General features: G+C 46.6%; 1 protein-coding gene across 1 annotated transcript in view; it reads left to right on the plus strand.

Annotated features, from left to right (window-relative positions):
• Positions 1 to 2804: 2804 nt before the first annotated feature.
• The window catches only part of KLF13 (KLF transcription factor 13), a 36019-nt gene continuing 13576 nt past the window's right edge, over positions 2805 to 25247 (plus strand). Inside the window, exon 1 of the mRNA XM_055003035.1 lies at positions 2805 to 3854. Coding sequence (XP_054859010.1) covers positions 3311 to 3854 — 544 coding nt within the window. The 5' untranslated portion in view covers positions 2805 to 3310. The remainder of the gene's footprint in view (positions 3855 to 25247) is intronic.

A 25247-nucleotide genomic window follows, 5' to 3' on the forward strand; every position in this document is an offset into this window, starting at 1 on the left:
GACTAACCAACTTTATTGTAGCATAAGCTTTTGAGAACCACAGCTCTCTTCGTCAGAAGCATCTGATGAAGAGAGCTGTGCTTCTCGAAAGCTTATGCTACAATAAAGTTGGTTAGTCTTAAAGGAGCTACTGGACTCTTTACTATTTTGCAACTATAGACTAACATGGCTAACTCCTCTGGATCTGTACAAGTAAGTGATGGGTGCAGTTTCACAGACATCCTGGAAGGATTTCACTAATCAAAACTCTCTCTTTTTTTTTGCTTCCCTTCAAATTATGCAGATGTTTGTCACAAGCAGAAACCTCCAAATTCAAGTTTTAAAACATGTCAATTGCAATTCAGGGGCATGCCGAATAGTTAAAATTGTTTCATTAGAAATTCGCTGGTTTTGCTTGTGTGGGGACTTCCGACATTTCACTGTAGCCGAAATTCGGCAACCAACTGAACTGGAACTTTCCAGGAAAGTGCACCTGAACCTTTTATTGTTCACACCCAGCTAAGTCCATGAGTTTGCAACACTGTTATGCTCCCTGAAATCATGTGGTGAGATCCCAGAATTCTTCCAGACTCGGCTTCCTCCAGCGCAAGTAGCCATACACTCCTTGGATACCAGCATTTCTTTGTGGAACAGGAAAGGCAGGTTACACAGACTCTTAGCGTAACACAAACTGTGTGGCATCTAAGGCCCTCTTGTTCCTTTCTCATTTTTCACTCATCTCACAGGGTAAACAAAAAAGCAGTTAAAATGCAGTAACTTAAAAGCAGTGGCCCATGTGAAGTAGCTGATTGTGTGAACATGGCCTTAGTGTCCAAATGGGCCTTTCTTCTCCTCCAGTGACAAATATGGGAGGGGGGAGCACTCTGAACCACCTGGCAATAGCAACCTGCAGATCACAGGATGAATTTTGACCAATGAGCAGTCACTGAGCGGCAGTTTGGAAATGCACAGGCCATACAGAGGCCGAACATGGCTGTAGCAGCAGAAAAGAGCAAGAGTCCTGTAGCATCTATAAGACTAACAAAATTAGTGGTAGAGTATGAGCTTTCATGAGTCACAGCTCACTTCTTCAGATAAGAACATGGCTGGATAACTTTAGATGGCAAGAGACGGGCAATAACCAGGGGTGGGAGAGTGGATGTAAAAGGTGGACTATGCCTCAAGTTTGTAAGTAGGAGCATTTGGATAGAAAAGTCTATTTTCTATCCAATAGAAAAGTCTATTTAATTTTCCATAGAAGGTCCTGTTCTTATGGCCCCTCTAAGCCTTTTAGACATCTACGACACTTTTCAACTTGGTCCGATTCTTAAATTGCTGCAGCCGTTCAAATGGCAAGGTCTATGTTTTCCTCTGTCCTTACTCTTCTGATTAAGGAGCACCAGGAGAATTGTGCTCCGAAGAAAGTAGAAACTCAAGAGCAGATTTCTCTGACTGTCAAGTCTTTAGCCTACTGCTGTTTTTGTTTTTAAGCTGCAATCTGGGGTGAATTTGGAGGGCAAAACAACTGTAGGGAATTTTGAAGAAATCAAACAAGGGCCGTTTCCGCACGTCTTACCTGCCTGCGGAACATCGTGTGAAAGACCCAAAGACAGTGTCTTCTCGCCTGAAATCGTGCCAGGAAGACGCCATTACCTGGAAGTTTTGCACGATTTCACATAAAACTCCTGGATAACAGTGTCTTCCTGGCATGATTTTGCGCAAGAAGACACTGTCTTTTGGGTCTTTCCGCAGGCAGGTAAGACGTGTGGAAACGGCCAAGATTTCTGTAAGATCAGCAAAATTTCTCAGGGGTCTTCATACACCTATCTAACTTTATATAATGTCAGAACATGACAGCAGCCATGCTGGATCAGACTAAAGGTTTACCTGGTCCAGAAACCTGCTCCACAAAACAGCCAACCAGATTGCCTATAAACAGGGCACAGAGGCCAAAGTTTCCCCCTGTTGCAAACCCCGCCCCTCGTTTTTTCATTTGAGCTAGAAACTCTGCTGAATCATAAAGATCCATAGAAATGTTTGGTCACGAGAGTATGCAGTGATCCAGTGTGTCATGTGGTGGCTGCTTATAGTAGGGGATTGAACAGCAATTCTTGTTCATGGCATGACAGCAATTGCCAACGACTGAAGTTGTCAGCACACAATGGGTTACCTCGGTGCTTTTGAGAAATTTGGAAGGGTTTGGTGAAGAAAGTGAAGCAATTCAAACAGGTCTTTTGCATCTCATATTGGAGAAGGCAGTTTTGGCAATGGGTTCATCTCGATGCCACAATTCTGTGGAGTCTTCTTGGTTTGGCCATAAGGGTGCATTTCAAGTAATGTTGGGCTCAGAAGAGTCCAGGATTGTTAAGCTGCTCCTTCCTAGTAAGCACTTTACTGTTTTGTGCCCTGCAGTTGTTGAGTTGCTGCCCAAGGAATGTGTCTGAAAACAAACAAGAGTTTTAACGACCGGCATCGTAAGTTGTGTCATAAGTCACCTCGGGCATGGCAACGCATGCGTGCAAAGAGTGCTTTTCAATGGCACATTTGCCGTCTTGCGCTGTAGTTAGTGGAGGAAAAGGCAGCCTCTTTCTCTAAGGATATATTTTTTGTTTTGCATAAAAAGGAGCCAAAGACTTATCTGGAACGTCTTGCCTTCTGTTGGGTCATGCAGGAAAAAGAAATTCATTAGCCCATGGAAATTTGCAAGTGTGGCTCTTTCTGTTTTGATTGGCCTAGCCCAAGCCAATCAGTTCCTTCCTTTCATTTAACTTGCTCTTATGCTCTTGCCAAGCTCAGGCTCCCAGCCACATCGCTGTCTGCTTGTTGCTGCTGCTCCCCTTACTGCCTGTCTCCTCTGGTGGCAGCAGCAGCAGCAGCAGCAGCTGAAGTCTCTGTCTGCTGCTTAACCTGATCAGCCCAGGATGCGGCTGCTCTGTGACATCACAGCCAGATGTTTGGCAGAACCCCACACCCCCACGCACTGGGGTCTGGAATAATCTGAAGAGCAGTAACGGACAAGCTTGCTCAGTTCTGCCGTCAGCATGCAGTCCTGGAAGGGCTGAAGGCTTGTTATTGTAGACAACCGTCGTTAACTCTGTTCCAAACAACAGGCTGTTCCGGATGGGTTTTGTGTTGCTTTTCCCTTTCACTGGACATCATTTCTCTTGAGAAAGAAAGCAGCTGGGTGTGACCCTTGCTAAGAAAGTACTTCTCTGGTCGCTGCAAGACAAGAAGTGTTGTGTGTGGAGATCTACAGGTGCAAGGTGGAGGTTTTTTTTTTAAGCGAACACAAAAGGGAAAATTGCCATTGACACCAGAAGAGGTGTGAAAAATGGCAACCGCTGCCTACTTTGCCGCCCAGTGCCTTGTCTCAATGTCAAGTCGTGTTGTCATCCACAGCCCCACAGGAGAATCAGCCCTTCAACCAGCGGTGATCGCTTCACCGCTCATCATCTCAAACCGGGACAAGAAATGTGAAGGGAAAGACTCTGGAAGAGACAACGGAAGTGGGGCCTCCGTCTATGCGGTGGCCAGCATTTTAGCAGACTTAAACCAGCACGTTCCAAAGCCATCGTCCCCCCAGGTGGAGAAACCAGAGAGCGCCGACAGAGGGGAGAAGCCAAACCTTTCAGTCACCTGTGAAAAGTTTGGAGAAGAAAGTCTCTTGCCGGCTGGCAAGTGTGGAGGAGGGAAAGCAACCACACCTACCAGCTTGGCAGCAACGAACACACCGAGCCCTAAACAAAGGAGCAGGAGAGGGCGATGCCGGCTTGACCCTGAGTTACCTCAGAAAAAGCATAAATGCCACTATGTGGGCTGTGAAAAGGTTTACGGCAAGTCGTCCCACCTGAAAGCTCACCTAAGGACCCACACAGGTGAGTCACGGGCTTGCTTCTAATGGCACTGTGGGGAGGGGGGGGGGAGCAAACCGGCCAACATTAGGACATCCCACGAACAGAACCGTAGTGCAGCTTACAGGTAATTCAGCCACGCACGGGCACTTCTGAACACAGAAGTTGCTACTGGCCGCCCTCTTTCTGCACCGGCTCTGACCTTGTTGCTGCCACTTTTCAGGCACCGTTTTGGTGCGTCGGCTTCCAGTGCTGCCTTACAGCAGCATAGCTGCCATTCATTCTGTGCAATCCAGTTTCTTCAAAACGATGTAGAGGTATTGGGACTTGTGGCACTTGCTTGCATTTTGAGTCTTCTGGTACTGCCTGGTATGTTTGTGCAACTTCTGAAGGACAAAGCATCATTTGCTTTGTTCTTCTGAAGCTGCCCTGAAGTTAGCTTTGGTCGAAAGGCAGCTTAGAAATAAATAAATGAAGATGAGAGGGATGCATAAGTGGAAGGAGCTTCAAGGGGTGAGCAGCTGCTATCGAAAACAAAGTGTATCCTGACATTTTCCCAGAATGGACGTTGGCAAATAATCTCTCCGTTTCTTTTCTTCCGTCAACGGCGAGATATATAATCCGGTAAATCAGAGTCATGGAAGGGACCTCTAGGGTCGTCTAGTCCAACCCCCTGCACAATGCAGGAAATTCACAGCTGCCTCCCCCTTGCATGTATTAACCCCACTAGATAAATATTAATGCTAGAAAGTATAAACAGCACGGCCACCTTTTAACGACTATCAAGGCTGTGGGTCAGGTCAACGTTTGCTGTTATCAAGGAAAACATGGGCCAGAGTGCTAGGAACCTAGCAGCCAGACCCCAGTTTTTTCCAGTTAATACTTGAGGCTGCTTTTCACTTCATCCAACCAATGACTGGTAACTGGATTTGTTCGTGTGGATTATCTTGTGTAATAGTTTTGTGTGATTGTAGGGCTGGCAGGCCCCAAGACATTTCGGTGCATTCTTTCTCGACTCGTTGGTGTTGGGCATCAGTGAGTGATCGTGTGTGAGGACACCAGTACTCACCAGTGCTCTTGCACCAGTGCTCGCACCAGTGCTCTTGCTCTGTTCCTCATCATGTCAGGAGGGATTCCAGGTTCCCTGACATCTATCTTTAAATGTACCCCAAATCTGATGACTGAGACGCCTTGCCACAGAAAAAGGCTGCCTCGGTTTGCTTCCCAGTGCCCTCCCTTGCTGAAGTACATCAAATGAATTTGGGTTTTGCTTGGGGTGGGAGAGAAATTTCAACAATATCAAAGTAATGCGGTACACAGGACATACAAGATTCCCTTGGATGGTGGGTGTCTTGATGCTAAAATTTTTATTTAGAAGTACTGTAAGTCCCTTTCGGTGGAAAGGGCGTCACTTCCAAGCAAGCATTCTTCGCACTGTCGCTTTCGACCCCCCTTCCTTGCCGTGGCTTTCATGTTTAAGGGAGAATATTTATTTCCTCGCTTGCCACTTGAACTTGGCAAAGCGTCCATGAATCACGCCCCCTCTGCTCTTGCCCAAACTTCTCTTTTGCTTCCTTTTAAACACAGAGACAAAAGGATTTTAAGCTCATAAAACCAACTGGAAATTTAAGCGGAGGAGGCTGCTGGGGAAAACTCCTCTCTTTGATGCCAAGAAGCAGGGCTTGGCTGCTCAGCCTCTGGGGAGAGGGAGGGAAGGAAAGAGGCAGCCAACGTCATTCTGGAGTGGGCTGGGGAGCAGGAGTCGTTCAGGGACACGGGCTCCCAGCCACGCTCTCTTTGTTATTAGTATTTCAAAAATGTTAACCCTCCACTTCACTCCTTTCCTCTGGACTGCCGGATTTAGTCTGGCTGTTGGCATAGCAAGCTAAGGGCAAGATGGGAGCCAAGGTGGCCCTGGGTGTCTCTCTTCTGTGGGAGTGGCTGAATCCCACAGGCTTTGGGCTTCTTTGTTTAACTGTTTCCCCTCGGGCAAGACTCGAAAGACAAGACAAAAACACACCTTCCAAGGTTCCCCTTCTTGGCAAGAAGAGGAAAACTCTCTCTCGGCAAATGTTTTCTACCAATCCTCCCACAACAAAGTGTTTTACATCCAAGTCCAATAAGAGGCGTCAAGGTCTCCCCTTTCTTCCAGGTCTCCCAGGAGGCCAACGCTAACCACAGCAGCTCTTGCCAGCAGCCACGAAAGGAAGGGGGAATGTTCTCAGTAGTCCCAAAGGTTATTAATATTCTTGGACGTGAAGGGAGAGAATCACCCTCCCTTCTGGCCGTTTCCCATGAGAAGGAACATCTCCAATTCAATGTGAGTGACACAAACAACAATTGGAAAGAAAAGTGTATGTTGAGTGGAGGTTGAGTTTTTTTCTCAAAAAGACCAGTTTACTTCATTTATTGATTTATAGCTGGCTCTGGGTGAGCAATTAAAAAAAAATCTGTCCTGCTCCATGAAAAAGTGAAGTTGCGTTAAATTTTCCCACCGTACTCCTGAGACACAAAGGCTAGCCCATACAAGAAGGGCTCCGGTGTTTGCTGTTTGGGTGCTGTTTGGGCTCCGGTGGAATTCCCTCTGCAGGAGGGAGTTCTAAAATCGAGGGGATGTTACTTGGAACGTTTCCATGGGGCCTGCATTAAACGTTTGCCCGCTTCAATTTTTGGATTGAGAATATTCACCTTTTACAGCCACTGTGCTCCCCGTCTATTACCATTCTGGAACTGCCCCTGTCCTTCTTTGTAGGGTCATCCCAAACAATCAGGGATCACATAGTGAATGCAATGGTATCATTCACAACACTATGTTAATCAGATGAGCACCATTTGCACTCCTGCTATCTTGGAGGGCAAATGGTGCTCATTTACGGCTCATGGTGCCAGCAATGGTGTGGGCGGTGCTTCCTAAACAGATCATTTGGCTGATCCTACACTATCAGGCATGGGACAAATCACAGGGGCCGAACAAATTCTATTAACTGGAGTACTTCTGTCCCAGTTTTCCATCTAGATAGGAGACCCTCAAGAAGCAAACACCATTTGTGCCTCCTTTTTGCAGTGACCACAACAAATATCCAAAGAAGTATGCTGTTAGATGATTCCGAAAATGTTTACAAAAAATTGCCTTCTCTTTTGGCTCGGCCCAATATGCCCGTTGCCCTGATATGGGTAGCCCAGGCCAGCGCAGCTAAGTAGGGTCGGCCTTGGTTAGCAACTGGATGGGCGACCTCCAAAGAAGAACAGGGTCGCAGAGGCAGGCAATGGCAACCCACCTCTGAATGTCTCTTGCCTTGAAAACCCCAGCAGGGGTCTCCATAAGTCAGCTATGGCTTAAGGGCATTTTCTACCACCAATATGCCCAGTACAGTCCCCATCTGGAGGCCATTCTATGTGTGCCTGTTCACGTGAAATGGTCCATCAAGTATGTCAGGATTATTTTACACAGCCCCTCTGCAAACGTTGCAGTGAGAGATCGAAAACTGGTCCAAGTGGAAAGTGAGCTGCGACATCTGAATGGCTCATCGTATAGTAGCAGCAGCCATACAGATCAGCCTGAGATTGCCTTTACGTGGTGGCTTTAATGAGCAAGCTGTGTAAGGATGAGTGACACCCCTTTATAGAGAACTCTTCTTACTCTGGGCCAGAAGAAAACGTTGTTTGACCCAGTGGATTATGCCTGATCCTCTTCAGATTGCCAATATTTCTTAAAGTTAGACACCTCCTAGTTGCCTTCATATGTTTTCAGTTTGCTCACATTTAAACTGCATCATGGGTTTTGAAGTCTATTCCTGCTGTATTGTTCACCTCCACGCTTATCTGCATGCACAAAAACGTCACTAACCATGTAAGCAAGTAACCACAGACAACAAGTAACTGAGACTACAAAACACCCAGCATACACAAATACATCCACAATGCATAATGTGAAAGACAGAAGTAATAACCGCAAGAAGAGGCCCAGCTTGATTCCAGCTCATAGGCTGCAGTTTGAGTTCAACGTCTCCTGGAAATCTGCCACCGATTCCATCCAAGCAAAAGTTTGAAATCAAGCCGAAGTTCTACTTTGGGAGGAATCTAGCAGTGGCTCTAAATCTTATTTAAAGAGGAAGGGTGTGAAGTTTCATTAGGACTTTGCGAGGGAAACGGGGAATTCAAACATGGATGGAAAAGGGTACATTGCGTAGGAGTGAGCTCGAATTTCGGGAAAGACATCTGTTCACAACACAGATGGAAGAGATAGAGGTTGTTTTATATCCATGGTTCCGAGGCTCAGAACAGAAATTCTGGCTCCAGGAATTTATTTTTACAGTAAATTTAGCACTAATTTGTGGCAATCTAGGCGTGTATGGTAATTTGTCTAATTGTAACAACGCTGATTGCCAACCCAAAACGTTGACTGTTTTACTCTTCTTGAAATCTGCTGTTTGTTTTGAGAATCTCTCAACTGCAAGGAATGGCAAACTTTGGCCTGAATAATACCCACCTCCTGCCGCCCCCGGCATGTCTCGATTCTTGCATGAACACAGTGGTGAAGGAACAGGATCACTTGCATTTTCTGCCAGACTGGAATAGCTTGTACAGTATTCTGTAAACCAGTTGAAAGTTAAGAGAACCCCTTCAGGCTAGGAGCACAGCATCACGTAATGATTGATTATAGGTAGACACAGACACAAGGTACAGCTTGTACTTGTTAGAGGCGCGTGCACATCTCTTTTTCCTACTGCAAAGCGATCCAAGAGGCCTAAGCTCATGCCCAAGGAAAAAGAAGAAGCTTCCCAGCCGGGATTTGTGGAAGGGCGGAGCACGACCAGGGCTAGGGTGGCACACCACGAATCTGTGGTAGTACCAGGGCTTTTTTTCTGGGGAAAGAGGTGGTGGAACTCAGTGGGTTGCCCTCAGAGAAAATGGTCACATGGCTGGTGGCCCCACCCCCTGATCTCCAGACAGAGGGGAGTTGAGATTGCCCTCCACGCCGCTTAGGCAATCTCAACTCCCCTCTGCCTGGAGATCAGGGGGTGGGGCCACCAGCCATGTGACCATTTTCAAGAGGTTCCGGAACTCCATCCCCCCGTGTTCCTGCTGAAAAAAAGCCCTGGGTAGCACACAAAAAGTGCGGCGGGTGTTTTGGAGCAAAAAATAAATAAATCTGATTCTTGTGAATTTCACCTTCCATTAGAAAGCTGCCAGGTTTTAGCTGTGATGGATGAAAGCCCAAAGAAGTCAGAGGAAGCACTTTAGTGTCCTGCGGAGTTCCTTGAACCTTCATGGGGTTGGCAAACTCAGAATAAAGAACGCAAAACAAGAGAAACCCTGCGTACTGATAGGATGCAGCGTTCCTTTTTTTCTGGTACAGATGCACCCCCCCCCCAAAATACAAGCCCCTTCAGTTGCTCTTCTATGAGTTTATCCCCACGTTCTGCTCTAAGCTTTATGGAAATGTTGTAAACTAGGTCTTCTCCGCACCGGGCTTTTTTGTCAGTTCTGGCCCCATACTGCATTAATTTCTCTCCAGAGTTCTGCATGGTAGTCTCCAAACTGCTTCGCAGACTTTTTGCGTTCTGCAGAATCAATTTTCCTCCAGGTTTTCTGTGGGTTTTCTCCCTGGGCACATACCCTAATGTTTTTTTCCACAGTGAGGCCAAACCACGGCTTTTTTGAAGCGTAGAATGCTTTCTTCGGTGTGCGGCCTGCCTTTCGCCCTCTCCTCCATCCCCCTGCGTCCTGATTGGTTGATCAGCAATGTATAACCACCACACCTTCCTCCCCTTTCTTCCTCCACCACTCCCACCCCTTATCGTTTAAAACAAAATGTCATTGTTATGTGTTGTGTGTTCATGTTAACCTTGGCAGTCGAATGGTCTTCTCACCAATAAAAGCTTGCGTGGGAGTATGTTGCGTTTCCTATATTTTTAGTCTAGATATTTTATCTTGTTTTTAAATTTCTTAAAAACCACAATGCTGCAACATTATTGTTTTTTAAAAATTGTTTTAAAAACCTGCTCAGTATTTTAAACTTTCCCTCCAGAACGCCTCAGCCAATCAACAAACAGAATGTCGTTGTTGTTTGATCTGGAGCACAAACAGGGTGAGGTACAGGTTAATCACAACCTCTTCTCATGGCCAAACGTTAAAATGTTTTAATGCATGTGCCTAAAAACAACCAAACCCCCTACATTGACGAAACTGCTGACATCGTTTTTCTTCAGAAAGCCTGCAGCAGAAACGAGGCATCTTTCTAAATGCAGAAATAAAAACCAGCCTCCACATCAGTTCATTACAGAATTCTCCTAAACGTAGCGTGTGATGCTCTGTGGGCATCCAAGTCGCTGGGCAACTTTGCACCGGTGCTTCTGTCTCTGCCTTCAGCGAAGCAAAAGGAGATGGTTGTTGTGGACTTTCTGGGCTGTATCGCCGTGGTCTTGGCATTGTAGTTCCTGACGTTTCGCCAGCAGCTGTGGCTGGCATCTTCAGAGGTGTAGCACCAAAAGACAGAGATCTCTCAGATCTACACCTCTGAAGATGCCAGCCACAGCTTCTGGCGAAACATCAGGAACTACAATGCCAAGACCACGGCTATACAGCCCGGAAAATCCAAAACAACCATCGTTCTCCAGCTGTGAAAGCCTTCAACAATATATTGAAGCAAAAGGAGGTTTGCACAGCACTTTCTTTTTGCCACACAGGACAATCCACAGAAAAGGGGGCCAAAATTCTCAGAGGGAAGGAAGGGGGCTGCTTTACTTCCCACCAGATTCCACCTTGAAGCTATGAGTGCCTCGCGGTGACCAGTTTCTGGAGGGCAGCCAGTGTTCGTATGTAGAGAATTAGAACAAAATTCAAGTCCAGCAGCAACTTAAAAAACCAACACAATTTTCAGAGGGATAAGCTGTTGTGAGTCAAAGCCCACCTGAAAGAATGTACTCAGCATTCTAGTAGCACTTTTAAATATAGAATGAAATGCAGCCTTGCGACGCTGCTACGTTTTAATGCCACCTTAAATCCAAACTGCAAAATCCGAAAATGTGCTGATTTTGAACTTCTCTGGGAAGTTATTTCAGCTGCAGCCCCTCTGGGTCCTAGCCTCCCTCCCGCATGCCAGTTTCAAAAGGGTCCAGTTCTGACTCTTGCCCACATAACCAGTTATCAAGCAACTTTTCCTACCCTAGGCTTTCTGCTCTGGAGTGAACAATAAGCTTGACTTGCAAAATAAATCACCCGCCCCCCCCACTCACCTACCCACACTGCAAAGCTCAGCATTATATGGCCCTTTGTCCCCTTCTATTGTATGTGAACAGAATATTTTGTACTCGTCCCGGAGGAGTCATCTGTAAGGGTAAAGAGCAATGACAAAAATACACAGAGAGCCTGGAAAAACAATCACCGCGACTATATTGTTGTGAAGCACTCTGATAAGTTCCTTATCACTTTACTGAAGGCCTGTGTGGTGTTCCTGGCATTCACCTCCTCTGCTAGGATAATCTGTCTCTGCCCGCAGTGACAAGACAACCTCTGTGCACGTGCAGAATGCTCCCCCATACCCCTGAACCGCTGTTGCCCACTCCCCATTCATTTGGAATTAGAGCTTCCAGCTCAGACGTGTGACAGTCGAACCAAGGCAGGCTCTTACAGTTGCACAAGGTTTAAAAAGCAGGCGGCTTCTCCTCAACACGCTCTTCTCCAAATCCTTCATAACAATAATAAAAATAGAGGTTGGCCAGAGCAGCAAGCCAGCAACCTACCTGGTGAAGAGTTTCTCTTCTTTCCCTCGCTTATTTGCATCTTAGCTGGAGCTTTTCTTCAATGTTAACACAAATCCTGGTTCTGATTCCGCAGGCCAAGAAAATCAGAGCATTTTAGCCTGTAAAAGGTGTGAAATTTGATTTCAGGATCTTGCAAAGATGCTGCCTATATACCCCTGATTAACTAGGGCTGGCAAGTAGCAGAGTTAGTACTTGGATGGGAGACTACTAAGGAAGACCAGGGTTACTATACGGAAGAAGGCAATGACAAGCCACACCTGCTCATCTCTTGCGTTGCAACTCCATAAGGGATTGCCATGAGTTGGTTGCAACTTGACAACACTTTATTACTATTACTATTGTTATTTTCAAAGACAGAAAGGCAAGTTGGGATGTAAAATAGTAAAGAGTCCAGTAGCACCTTGAAGACTAACCAACTTTATTGTCGCATAAGCTTTCGAGAACCATAGCTCTCTTTGTCAGATGCATCAGCTTTCGAGAACCAGATGATGCATCTGACGAAGAGAGCTGTGGCTCTCGAAAGCTTATGCGACAATAAAGTTGGTTAGTCTTAAAGGTACTACTGCACTCTTTGCTATTTTGCAACTACAGACAAACAAGGCTAACTCCTCTGGATCTATGACCAAGTTGGGATGAAGGCCTTTTATCCTTCACTGGATTCTGGCTTTCAGTAGGCTCCTATCCCCTCATTTACATCTGCAGATGGCAATTGAGCAGCCCCCCTGTGGGGCTGCTGAGGCACTCGAGAGTCATGCAAGGTGGCAGAGTGGAAAGGAGGTGTGCCAGTGAAGCCCTTCTGCTAAACCCACTGGCACATGGCCAGTGGGTTTATTCATTTCAAGGACGCTGGCACAAGAAATCTGGCTGTGGATTGTGTCTGACCATTAATGAATGAAAACTCAGCCTCAAGCAACAGAATACGCTTGCACTGGCCCTGAGGGCAGCTAAAGCTATTAACCTTTTCAGGACCCTGCTTGACCTACAGGAGGGCAACTGGCAGGGGAGAATTTCACTGTTAATTGTTTTAATTTTCTTCTTCTGTGCACTCCCACATTCGCTGGCACTCATTGCTTTTTAATGGGGGTGGGAATTTAAATGACCCAACTCTTTAGAGTCTGCAATGTTGACTTTTATAAATGCTTCTTCTCAGGAAAGCATTAGTGCTTCCTGAAACAGAAAGCTGCCTTGTACTGCCAGAGAAGTTTGAGAAATCTAGCGCTTCCCTTCTCCAGAGCACAGAAGGGCCAATTGCTCCTTAAGTTGCCCGTGAAACACCTGTTGTTTTCCTGCTGAAAATCGCCACCCCCTCACAAGCCACTTTCACTTCATCTGCCCATTGCAAATCGACTCTCCCAATCAGATTTCCCCCGGTATGGGCAAGAGCAATATGGGGCGGTGATTTGTGTCTGGAAAACGGGGGGAAGGGGAAAGCTTGTTGGAGTAAATTAGCAGAGTAAATTAGTACGCAGTAGAATAAAAGAAGAACAAACTCCAGTGTTTTAGCTCTAGGGGGAAAAACCCTTTACTACATATTAGGGATAAAGGGTAAATTTGGTGCGAAAATAAAGAATAACAGCTAACTAACTGCTACATCCAGATGGTCAGACTAGAACTCTAAACAATCCGTACTAAGACTGCAAAAAGTCTGAAGCCTGAACAGAACAAAGAGCAGTAAACCTTTAGTATAAGTTGCTAGTTAACTGCCCCCCAATAAACTGGTTGCCCAATAGTCAGGGCTGGCCCGCTCACTGAGGCCAGCCCGGCAGCCACCTCCAGGCGCTGAGGTGCCGGAGGGGGCGCCGGCCCGGGGGCAGGGGCGCGTGCCACGGAGCTGCTGCCGCTGCCGCCAGCCAGGAGTGCGTGCTGGTGGTGGCAGCGTGGGGCAGCTGAGCGGGCAGCCTCCCGTTCAGTTGCTTTGTGGGCCAGGCACAGCCAGTGGCCAGCTGCACCTGGCCTGCGGAGCAACTGAACGGGAGGGCTGGAAGGCCCCCCGTATGCACATCCAGCCCTGCATGATGACGTCACATGCAGTGATGTCATCACACAGTCCAGTGTGCATGCGCGTGCGCACAGCGGCAGCCCTTAAGCTGCCTCAGGTGCCAGCGACGCTGGACCCGGCCCTGCCAATAGTGAATCTTAGATATCTTCATGAAGCATATAGACTCCTCTTTCTATGGCTGGAACCTTAACTCGGCAGCTAAGTGGTCCTATGCAAACTAGTTGACTAACTAAATAAACAGAACAACAATTTAACACTTTCATGACTAAACATAAGACACTTGCTAAAATCCCAAGACATCTCCCCCATGCCAGAATCCCGTATAGAATCTGTAAAAGAAAAAAGACTCAACAAAACAGTCCCCAGAACTACAAGTAACTTTCTGAAACCTGTTTACTTCACCCATTCTTACCGCACAAGATATCTTAACAACTGAAGTGCAGCCCATAGTCTACCAGCAAAAGGTGCCAATCCAAGAATCCCTGTCGAATATACTGAGCAACAACAAAACCAGGTGTGCCACTGAAAGAACAGGGAACCACAACCTATCAAAGTCCTCTGATGATTGCAACGGTGTGACAGACATTTCGAAACCCCTGGTTGTCACATTCATGCTTTTAAGTCTTGCTTTAAACAATGTTAGGTTTATATCTAAAAGCTAAAGTGTGAAATAGAATCTAGACGTCTATGAAGGAGGCCTTGGGACAAAACGTTTGCGCACAAAGTCTCTTGTTTTTAGGTGCACTAAATTACATTTGTGATTTACAATAGAAAAAAAGAGAGCTTTTCTTTGTAAACACAGAGTAAGAGAAAACTTTGTAATTATATCTGTTGCAGAGAACATCAGAAGCCTCTTTTTAGTTTATATAGTTTTTCTCTTTCTTTTCTTTATTTCCCTGTTATTTGTTATTCTTTCTTTTATAAAAATTCTGATAAAAACACTAAAAAAAATAAAGTACATTTGTCATTTTAATAAATTAGGCCTAGGACAAGAGAATAGTTAATTGATGCTTCCCTGTCTCCAGGACTCTATTTATCCAGCACCCATAATTCATTCCTCCAACCCCAATAATAAGCCGAAGGGCTTTGTATCTGTTCCTTGGCAACATTAACCAGAGATAATGGCAAGCCATGTGCCAAGTGACTAATTAGTCCTGCTAACATGTTGATCTGACAGCCTTTGTTTTCCACTTTCCAATAGAACATAAAGTACATGTTCCAAATGTGTTCTAATATTTAGTTGGGGGGTGTTCCTTCCAACAATATTAGTTTATCAAAAGGTGAAGACAAGGTTGCCTTAACGAGGTTAACTGAACGCTTTGAGATAAATACCCATGAAATCTGTTGCAGTCGCCTGTGGAGAAATTCCTTGCCCTGCGACTGTGCGTTGAAATCACAAGGCACAGGGTTTCAAATAAAACCGAATGGAATTATGCAAATTATGTTGCTGGAGTCATTCTTATAGGTAGTGGTGAGTTGCAACAGAACATCAAAAAAATTACTTCTGAAAAGTCAAAGCTTGATCGTATAAAGGTTGCAGCCTTTCAACCCTGGCCAAACCCTCTTCGATCTCCAAGGCTTTAGAAAAGTGCTTCTATTTTCTCTCCGGGCTTGGGCCCCGGATGCTGGGATCAGATGGAATCCTTCCGCCAGGCCTGTTCCTAGGCATGAGAGTCCTCAATGGCAGAAAATCCCTGCTTCGGTGCTCGTGCAGAAGTTGGCAATCCCGAATGACTATGTGGGTGATTCTAGAAATGCGATCTGGGGGAGATCTGGGGGGTGAAACCTGGAGAAAGTGGGGTTTGGGGAGGGAAAGGACCTTGGCATGGCATAATTCCATAGAGTCCACCCCCCCCCCCAAAGTAGCCCTTTTCTCCAGGTGAACTGATCTCTGTGGCCTGGAGACCAGCTGTAATTCTGGGAGATCTCCAGCTACCCCCTGGAGGCTGGCAACCCTATCCTGTCCAGGGGCATGGACAGTATGGTACATCTCTCACCTTTCCACCACTAACAATTATACTGATTGGCAGCTTCAGGCCATGCAAGTAAGAGTTAAGGAAAAACTGCAGCCCAGAACTCAAACTCCAGTGAAACTCTAGCAAGCAAAGAAGTTCTCGGTCAAGAATGCTCCAGCACGATGTCAGAAAACACAGCACTGCAGATGTTGCAGGGATGTGACACAAAAGCCGAAAGCAACTATGCTGGTGCAAAATTTTGGAGCAGGGACACGAGAGAGTTTTTGGCTGCAACTAGTGGGCCCAAGATCACTTCTTTCTGGGGGCGGTGGTGGTCGTGTGCGCTGTGTTTTTTGAGCGAGGGGTCACCTAAACAGCCACCCACTTGGGATTCAAAAGATGTCAAAAGAAAACAACAATGCACGCAAAGAGAGAAGCACAATTCTAACATTTCAAAGTGCAAAAGTTGCATTCTTTCTTTGTCTGGCTGTGCACAGATGCAGCGTGTCCAAACGTGGAAACCTGGAACGAGTCTGACTCAGCCAGGTGGTTTGTAGCTGTTTTATAACTTCGAGTAAGCCTCCGCTCTGTTTCCCCCCCCCTTTCCACTCCAAATTATCCTGGATCAGCTGGTTGGAAGTCAGATATTGCTGACAGAGAGAGAGACTGAGAGAGAGAGAAACCACAACCTAAACGAAGGTCAACCATTTCAGAGGCATTTTCTTGAAACACGTCTATATTTGCTGCTTGCTCCTCGCACTCTTGGCCGTGGCCATCCAAGAGGACAAGGAGGGTCACGTGGCTTGTGAGATCATTATCTGCCTGCCTATTGTGAGACAACCGGCAGACAATCAGAGTTATTTAAGTGCAGACTCTGAGGCCAGACAAACATATCCTGTGGCTTGCCAAGCTTGCTGTTTCAGCACTTTGCATAAAACATCCACTTGGGCTTGGGAAAAAAATAAGTTAGAAATATTAACTGTGTAATCCTGCAAAGAAACAGTCTCAGGACAGGAGCTGCACTAACACAAGAAGTCTGGGGGCCTGAGGCCGAACATTCAAATCCCGCAAGTTGGAAAGTAGCGAAGCAGTTTAAACGACGTTTCTCCCTGACATGTTATCTTTGCACAGGCAGAGGGGTTCGGACCCTGTAGAGCAGCCAAGGCCACACACTCAGCCGTTCCTATCTGCTGGCAGAAGTGGCCCTGCACAAGGAAAGCTGTCCCACGTGGTTCTGTGGACTATTGGCCCTGCAGAAGGTTTGTGCTGTGGAGACTTGGGCCAAGCTACAAGTGACGCCTGACACAGATTGGACACTTGTCTGCTTCCCTCAAGTTTTGGCGGGAAATGGAGGCAGCTTGGCGGAATGTTGGACAAGTGACAGCTGAAAAGTCCATCGGACAGCAGGTGGAGAGCCAAGCTGCAAGACCAGGATGCCTACATTTCCCATCAAAACTTGAGGGCAGCTGACAAGTGTCCAACCTGTGTCAGGTGTCACTTTTAGCTTGGTCATTCCATGCAAGAGCGCTCTCCTCCCTGCCTCTTGCCTCTGTGGCATTCCAGCACGATCTGTTTTAGAAACAGGGCTACTTCAAGGGGGAAACCCCCACTCCATTCACCTTATCAAAGGGAAATCTTTTTGCTCCATTTGTGAACTTATTTTAAAACCTCTTGGCAGGTCCTCTCGGTTTAATACATGACTGCTTGCTTGGACTGACTACTGCAGACTTGAAGGTCTGCCAAATTTTATCTCTCTCTTGCTGCAACTTTTGTTAGTACAGAGCAGTTGTTTTCCAAATGTTCTACCCTCAAGGGACTCTTTTTGCATTGATGCATCTGCTGCACAAACAGGGCATATTTTACAGAAAATTCTGGGACGTGTGCTATGTCTTGGAGAGCACCAGCCAGGCCTCTAGGATCTCACAATCACCCTGTGTAAACCAGAAGCACTCTAAACTTTTCATTGTGACTGCAAATAGCAGGAGGTCAGCAGGGGATTAACATTTCATATCCTACACTTTCAGCTTTTGCTCTCAGGAGGCGTCCAATAATCAGACATTAAAATAACCATTAAAATACAAAACAAAAAAATTAAAAATACTAAGACTACAAGCCAATAATAAAACTAACAATAATAAATAATGTTAACCAGGAATCTAAAATGGAGACAAGAATACAAACAATTAAACAAGACATTGGCAGCTCTATCCTGAGCAGAATTAGGCTGTTCTACGTCAGGGGCAGGTAATTCCATAATGGAAAAGCTGCAACTGACTTCCAGGGAATCCTTTCCATTTTGTTTGCCGAGGAACCATTTGCCCAGCTGCCGCTGAAGCCAGGCATGTAAGGGCAGTAGTTTTCACACACTATGAGTCACAACCCCAAAGTAAGTCACAGCTTTTTTACAGGAGGGTTGCAAGACTCGCACAGTGGAGCTGAGAAAGAAGGCCCTACCCACTTAGTACCCCATAGCAGGAAAAAGAGAGAGTAGAGCTGTTGCATTACCTCCCCCACCCCCATATTGCCGTTCATTCCCGGGAGTTTTGCTCTTTCTCAGCCACCAGTGGTGCCGGATATGTTAGATGCATTCAATGATCTATATTGCCAGCAGCCTGCAGGGGTGGGATCCAATAAGCACGGTAAGCTTAAAAGTGGGCCAGAATGTGAGAACTGCTGCTTTAAGGCAGTTTGTGCAGCGCACTGGCCATGCCTGAAAATGCACAACCCCCTCCCCACTGTGCATGGCAGAAGAAGACTGGCAGTGACAGGCAAGATGTTCTAAGGGAATGTGGACTATCACATTATCTCTCTGCCACTATGGGCCAAGCTACAAGTGAGGAATGACACTTGAACGGCAAGTGAACAGACTCACATATATTCCTCCCTGTTCACTTGTGCTCCACTCGATCACATGTGATTGAGTGGAGGGCAAGTGGAGTGCAAGTGAACAGGGAGGAATATATGTGAGTCTGTTCACTTGCTCTTCAAGTGTCATTCCTCACTTGTAGCTTGGCCCTCAGTCTTCTGCAGTCACCTAACAGCCATTGCCAGGGGATGAATTTTCACTTGACATTTTGTACTCAGCTGCAGACATGCAAATATCAAACCACACACACACTTTTCATCGTGCCTGAAGGGTGAGCTGTAGTCTTTGGGGGCTCTTCAGATGTACCCTGATCAATGTGAGGCTCTATCCTACATGACTCTGGCAACGTCAGAAAGAACCCGGTGTCATGGCTCTTTTTCCAGCCAGAATATGCGGACGGTCAGAGCTGAGCAAACCACAACAATCTTCGATAGCAACATGAATCAACTTACTTAGTCAAAGTCGATGTTCAGGCCTCCCTCCCCTTTAAACAAACCCTGAGACTCTAAGAGCACGAGAAGTAGAGGGGCCGGGGGCTCTCGGAATTTATGTTCTGGCCATTAACGATCTCCTTCCTGCTGCCTGTATATTTAGCGCTGGCTTGCTCATCGGGACAACCAGAACAACGCACAGGCTGCTTCTGGAGTACAGAGGGTCTCTTTAGGAATGGCAGATATTTCATGGCATATATCAAAATGCCAAAAGCCTTTTTTACAGTGCTTTTATAGAAAACAAAGTCTTCCTGCCGCATTTATGTTTGATTTCCCATTCATTCCTTTATTTGTTTAAGTCCTAATGATATATTGGGGCTGTTTTTTTTTTATTTCTATACATTTCTGTCCATTTCTCAAGCTACCATTTAAAAAAACCAACAACCATCATTACGAAGTGCAGTAAAGGATGCAAAGGGAAACAACCAGTTACCAGCATCACTAACAGATTGTTTTCTGTGCTGAACAGTAAAACGTAAGATGCTCCCGATTTTCAACTCACCAGGTCCATCCAGAGCAACCAGGAAGAAGTGAAAGGTTCTGGCCCACCCACGTTGGCCTAGATAAGAGTGCCACAGGGACAAAAGTTTCACCAGATCTTGCAGCTCCATGCAAATCTGTAAGTCATAAAAGGGATGTTTGCTCGACCATTGTAAAAGCTCAAAAATGTTGTAAATTTTAAGGTCCGAGTTGTTAAGATAGGAGTCCAGGGGAGCGGGAGAGTAAAAAGGACTGAACAAAACCGTGTCAAGTTTTTAAAATTCACCTTGTCCCAATACTGTGACTGCCTGCATATCCAGAAGGCCCGAGAGGTTGGATTAAATAAATGGAGATAGGGTTGCCAGCCTCCAGGTAATGGCTGGAGATCTCCCAGAATTAACTAGTCTCCAGGCCACAGAGATCAGTTCACCTGGAGAAAATGGCTACTTTTGGAGGTGGACTCTATGGAATTATGCCACGCCAAGGTCCTTTCCCTCCCCAAACCCCACTTTCTCCAGGTTTCACCCCCCAGATCTCCAGGAATTTCCCAACTTGGAGCTAGCAACCCTAAACGGAGATGATGTCAGGTTGCAAAATTTCTGGAGGGGGTGCCTGGGGAGGGCAGAGTTTGGGGAAAGGAGGGAGCTCAGTGGAAATGTAATGGCATCAAGTCTACCCCCTGAAGTTGCCACTTCCTCTGAAGGAACCGATCTCTGTTGTTTGGAGGTCAGCTCTAATGCTGGGAGAAGTCTATGCCTATGATTGCCATTTCCCTGGTGGGGGCAGAGATCCCCCACCGCTCCCACCCTCTGTCCTCCGCCACCGCTCACCTGGCCAGCAGGGGGGGAACATGGGGGACCAGCCTCCAGGGCACGCTTCTGTGCTTTGCATGGGCCCCAGTTAGCCTGATGTGAAGTGCATGTACAAGTGCTCCTGGGCATGCATGATGACACCATTTCCCAGAAGTGACATCATCATGCAGGCCCAGGAGTGCTCGCAAAGAAGATGATTAAGGTACATGCCAGGTCTTCCCCCCCTCCTGCTGGCCACACCTGGAGACTGGCAACCCTAAAACACATCCAATGGTCTTCTTGAATGTGAACATGAGGCCGACCCATTCTCCCATGACCATGAATGATTTCAGCTTATGGCATGCTGCTTGCTTTGAAGAGACAAATACTTTACTCAGTTGAACTAGTATGTTAGTTAACTCAGTCCATGTAATTTAATGGGGAAACCATAGAACTTAATGGAACTTCCATATGTCAGGTGACGCCACCGGTCCACTGGACTTAGTACTGCCCACTCTCACTGGCAATGGTTCTGCAGTAGAAAAAAAAGTCTTTCCCAACATTTTAAAGCAGAAATATCCTCTAACTGGAGACACCAGGGGGATTGAACATGAGCGTTCTTCTACGCAAAGATTGTGCTCTGCCGTTGAGGGCTGCTCCCCCTTCCTAAAGGACAAGTTTTAGTTTATGGAGTCACCCCTCCGTTATTCAGCTATTTTGCTTCTGGACCTAAAGAAGGAAAAAGAACCCATTCAAGATAGGGCCAAGCTACAAGTGACGAATGACACTTGAACGGCAAGTGGATTGAGTGGAGGGCAAGTGTACAGGGAGGGATACACTTGCCATTCAAGTGTCATTCATCACTTGTAGCTTGGCCCTAAGAGTCATACTTTCCTGATTTCCTTTTTACAGAGGAGCTGTAGTTTTTGTTGACTGAATTGTAAACTGTTTCCCAAGTTCTGGTTTTTGGTAATAGGTGCATTTATTGAAAATTAATGGGTTAAAAGGCTAGACGATCAAATAAACTAATTTCTGTAATCATCCGAGAGCTCCCCGTACAATGCAAACTGCTTAAAAAAGAAAACCTGCTCAGCTTTGAGGGATGCAACTCCAGCACAGATGGTGGTTGCTACCGAGGCAGAGATGCATTTGCTCCCAAGCGAGCGTAGCTTTCATTTTCAAGAGGAAGCTTTTATAAAGTGAACGCGACAGGTTTATACACACTGCAAACAGCAACTGCACTTTGTCAAGCCATCAGGACACAAAATGAACGTTGGAGTTATCAGCCAATGAAACGACAAGCTCGGGCCTCCCCGTTCACAGCTACTGAGTGATGTTTTCCAATTGGGCAGCGCTGCCGTAAACTGCTGCAGACGCCCCTGCCCAGCTTGCTGTCTTGTGCAACAAAGTTTCTATAAATCAGTTGGGGGGAAGAAAAGGAAATGCCCCCTTTCCTCTCTACCTCCTACTGTGCAGCAGTCATGAACTCATAGTACCAGACCACACCTCTTTCTTTTCGAGACTTTCTGCTACTCTGGACATAGAGGTTGCTGGCTAAACTGTGCCGAAGTCTACAGAGGAGAAGATTGCAGACGAGGCCTGCTTCTGAGGCATGGGGCGCCAAAGAGGCTGTGCTGCGTGCCGACACTAATCCTACCATTGTCTATGGAAAACAGATTTCTGTAGTACTTCAAAAACTTGCAAACCCTGTTTGGCCAGAGACTGAGGCTACCTTCAAATGTTGCAAACAAGCCTTGGTTGTTTTGTGATGAGAATAAGACTCTGTGGCCCTCAGGGTCGGATGCTCCTTTCCTCTTCTTTGCGCACACAGTGCGGTTTGAAGACTTCGTGGCTTGATACGAACAGCTTCTGATGTCTTCCACAGTTTGTGGAGTCTTCCGAACGGGATGAAAACATGACTTGTCAAATTACTTCTGGGCCACAGTTCAATCTTGCTTTAGAAACCCACTTTGTCATTTGACCCCGTTCGGAGGTTGAGACGTACTGGGTCTTGTCTGTGCCTTGCACGCGAGAAGAATGGTGAAGCAAGAGCACACAGGTAATAGAATGCAGCCAACAGCAGGAGAACAGAAATTAGCCTGAAGATAACCAGGCTTCTGTTGTTCCGACTCTTTCCAAAGCAAATGTGTCCAGCCTGCACAAAAGCAAAGGACAGCCTTCTAAATTCACTTTGGAATTCCACTAGAGACACAACCCAGTGGTGGGCTGTAGCTGCTGGTCAAGAAACGATTCTCTTGCACTATCTGAGTTGCTTCCCATAATATTCAGGATCCAGTGCTTAACTCTTGCAAACAGCAGCTGGGGAGGCGAACCTGGTTCTCCAGGAGGGAATTCACTGGACCGACTGCTCCTTCGTCCCCGAAGAGAAAGGTTCTAGCCTTCTACTTGCATGGAGAAGCATCAGTCATGCCTGCCTGAAGCAGTGCAGGCCAGGGACGGGTTTACCCTCTCGTTTGCGAGAAGCAGACTGAACCACTTAATTTGGAGCCAGAGGGAGTGTTCGCTGGCACCCAAAGGTCTGGCTGCTTCTGAGTGCATCTGCCTCCCCTTGCCGTCTTCTGGGTGGTGCTGAGTCATCCAGATTGCTTTGCTAAACCATATGTAGCCTGCAGGTACTTCTGGCCTGGTGTGCCCTGTTCATTCTTGCACTTCTGCTTGATGTTGTCAGGGCTGGCAATATGGAGACAAAGGGAGCACCATTCCCCGTTTTGTTCTTTCCTTTGAAGCACATGTAGGGAGAAGGCGCCCCCAGTTTCGATCAGAGAAGCAACACTACAAAAGGGTGTGGCTTGCCCCTTCCCTCTCTTCACAGCCCAGTGATCGTTCAAGAGAAAAAAAATTCTGGCCCCTCTCAGTGTCAGGATGGGAAATCTGTGGGTATCTCCTCTGTTGGGGCTGCGGCATCTGGCGTGTCTTTGTCCCTCCCCACATCAGACAGCAGCAAAAATAAATAGCGGAAAGTAAAACAAAAACAAATATGCAGATCATCATGATTGCTTTTGAAGATGGTTTGGAAACTTTCAATAGGTACAAATCACACCCATGTGATGCCCAACCGGTGCAAATTACAGGGCGCCTGTCTCACCCAGTCTTAGCTTCACAGGCAACAAATTCACTTCTCGGCACAATGTAAAATATTTAAAACTCTAAACAGCCTGAGAATGGGATACTCAAAGGACCGTCTTCTACCATATAAGCCTGTTTGACACTTCAGGTAATCTAAAAAAGTCTTTGGGAAGTAAGGTAGGAGGTGACAGGGGCTTTTCTGTCGTGGCACCCATATTTTAGGATTCCTTTGTCACTGATATACAGCTAACAAAACAAAGGGCCAAGCTACAAGTGACGAATGACACTTGAATGGCAAGTGGATTGAGTGGACAGCAAGTGGAGGGCAAGTGAACAGGGAGGAATACACTTGCTGTTCAAGTGTCATTCGTCACTTGTAGTTTGGCCCATAGTTCCCACACTAGGTTCTTTAAGCGTGTAAGGTGAACAATGTGCTATTTATATAAAGTGCTCCATGGTTATTGTTAATAGAACAACATACATTCATAATTTTTTTACACTTCACTGCATATAACAATAAATACAAGTCAATAAATAGCAATTACTTCCAAAAAACAATATTAACTGGCAATAAATAAATACATTCAAAGCACAGTCCGTATAAAGTGCAATCCACTTATATCTTCAAGGTTGGTATTTGGTCTTTCCTCCCGTGGCTCTTCACTCTCCTCGATCATGTAGTGACTTCTAGTGAAGCCCAGAGGCTTGTGGCTTCAAATCTCACAGGTTCCCACGAAGAGCTCACGGTTCCAAGTCAGCCTGACAAACTGTTGGCCGAGTTTGTTTCCCACACATCGGCTTTTTCAAGTGCAATTAAAGCATCATTAACAATGTTTTCACTTCAGACGTACTGACTCTTTCTCTTGACGGATGTCGTTTCCAGGGCCGTTTCCACACGGCTTACCTTCCCTCAGAACGACCCGGAACATTGAGCAAAAAACGCGGAAGATCGCATTTTCTCATGCGAGATTTGCGCGATGTCGTGCAAGTCTCGCACAAGAAAGCGCGATCTTCCGCAATTTTTGCGCGATGTTCCGGGTCGTTCCGAGGGAAGGTAAGCCGTGTGGAAACGGCCCTGCTTTCAAAATTCAACACTCCCTTGGTCAGATACCAAGCGTGTACCCTGAAAATCTTGTTGATCTTCAAGCTGCTTCCGGACTCCAACCTTGTTCTACTGCAGACCAACAAGGCTACCCACCTGAAACGACTGTGCTGCTACTTTCTCTCTTATACTGCTGTGTGTGTTATGCGCTGTCAAGTTGCTTCTGAGTTATGGCGACGCTATTAGGGGTGTGCAAGCCAAAAATTTTCGGCTATAGCCGAAAGTAGAAAGCCGAAAGAAGATTCTCTATCGTTAAAGCCGAAAGCCGAAACAAGAATCTCTTTCGGCTTTCAGCTTTCGGGATTCTTTCGGCATTATTTCGGCATTCTTTCGGCTTTTTTCTATGGGAAAATGCCTCCGTCTTCCAGGACGCCTGGAGGAGGCATTTTCCCACCGAATAAGCCCAAAATTGGTGGGGACCTTCCTCTAACCCTTCTCTAACAACCACCCAAGTTTCAGACAGATTGGACTTTGGGGGGCCATGTTATGGCCCCCCAAAGCAGGTCCCCCCATCCTCCCATAAGAAAGCGAAGGAGCAGCATATTGTTAGCATGCTGCTGCTGATCTTTCTTCATTATTTCATATGGGGAAAAAATGAAGAGGCAGGCTTCCTTTGCCAGGGGTGGCATTTTGCATGCAAAATGCCCCCCAGCCCTCAGGGGCCCTTCTCCCACCCCTCCCCCCACCCCCCACCAAGGCTCAGCCTGCTCCCACTTGGGGGGGCATTTCATGGCCTCCCCAAGTAGGTGCTCTGCTCTCATCTCTACCACTGACAGCTGGGGGAGGCTTGTGTTGCCAGGGGTGGCATTTTGCATGCAAAATGCCCCCCAGCCCTCTGGGGCCCTTCTCCCACCCTTCCTCCCACCCCCCACCAAGGCTC

Source organism: Eublepharis macularius, chromosome 18 (assembly GCF_028583425.1).
Source record: "Eublepharis macularius isolate TG4126 chromosome 18, MPM_Emac_v1.0, whole genome shotgun sequence".
Lineage (NCBI taxonomy): Eukaryota > Metazoa > Chordata > Lepidosauria > Squamata > Eublepharidae > Eublepharis > Eublepharis macularius.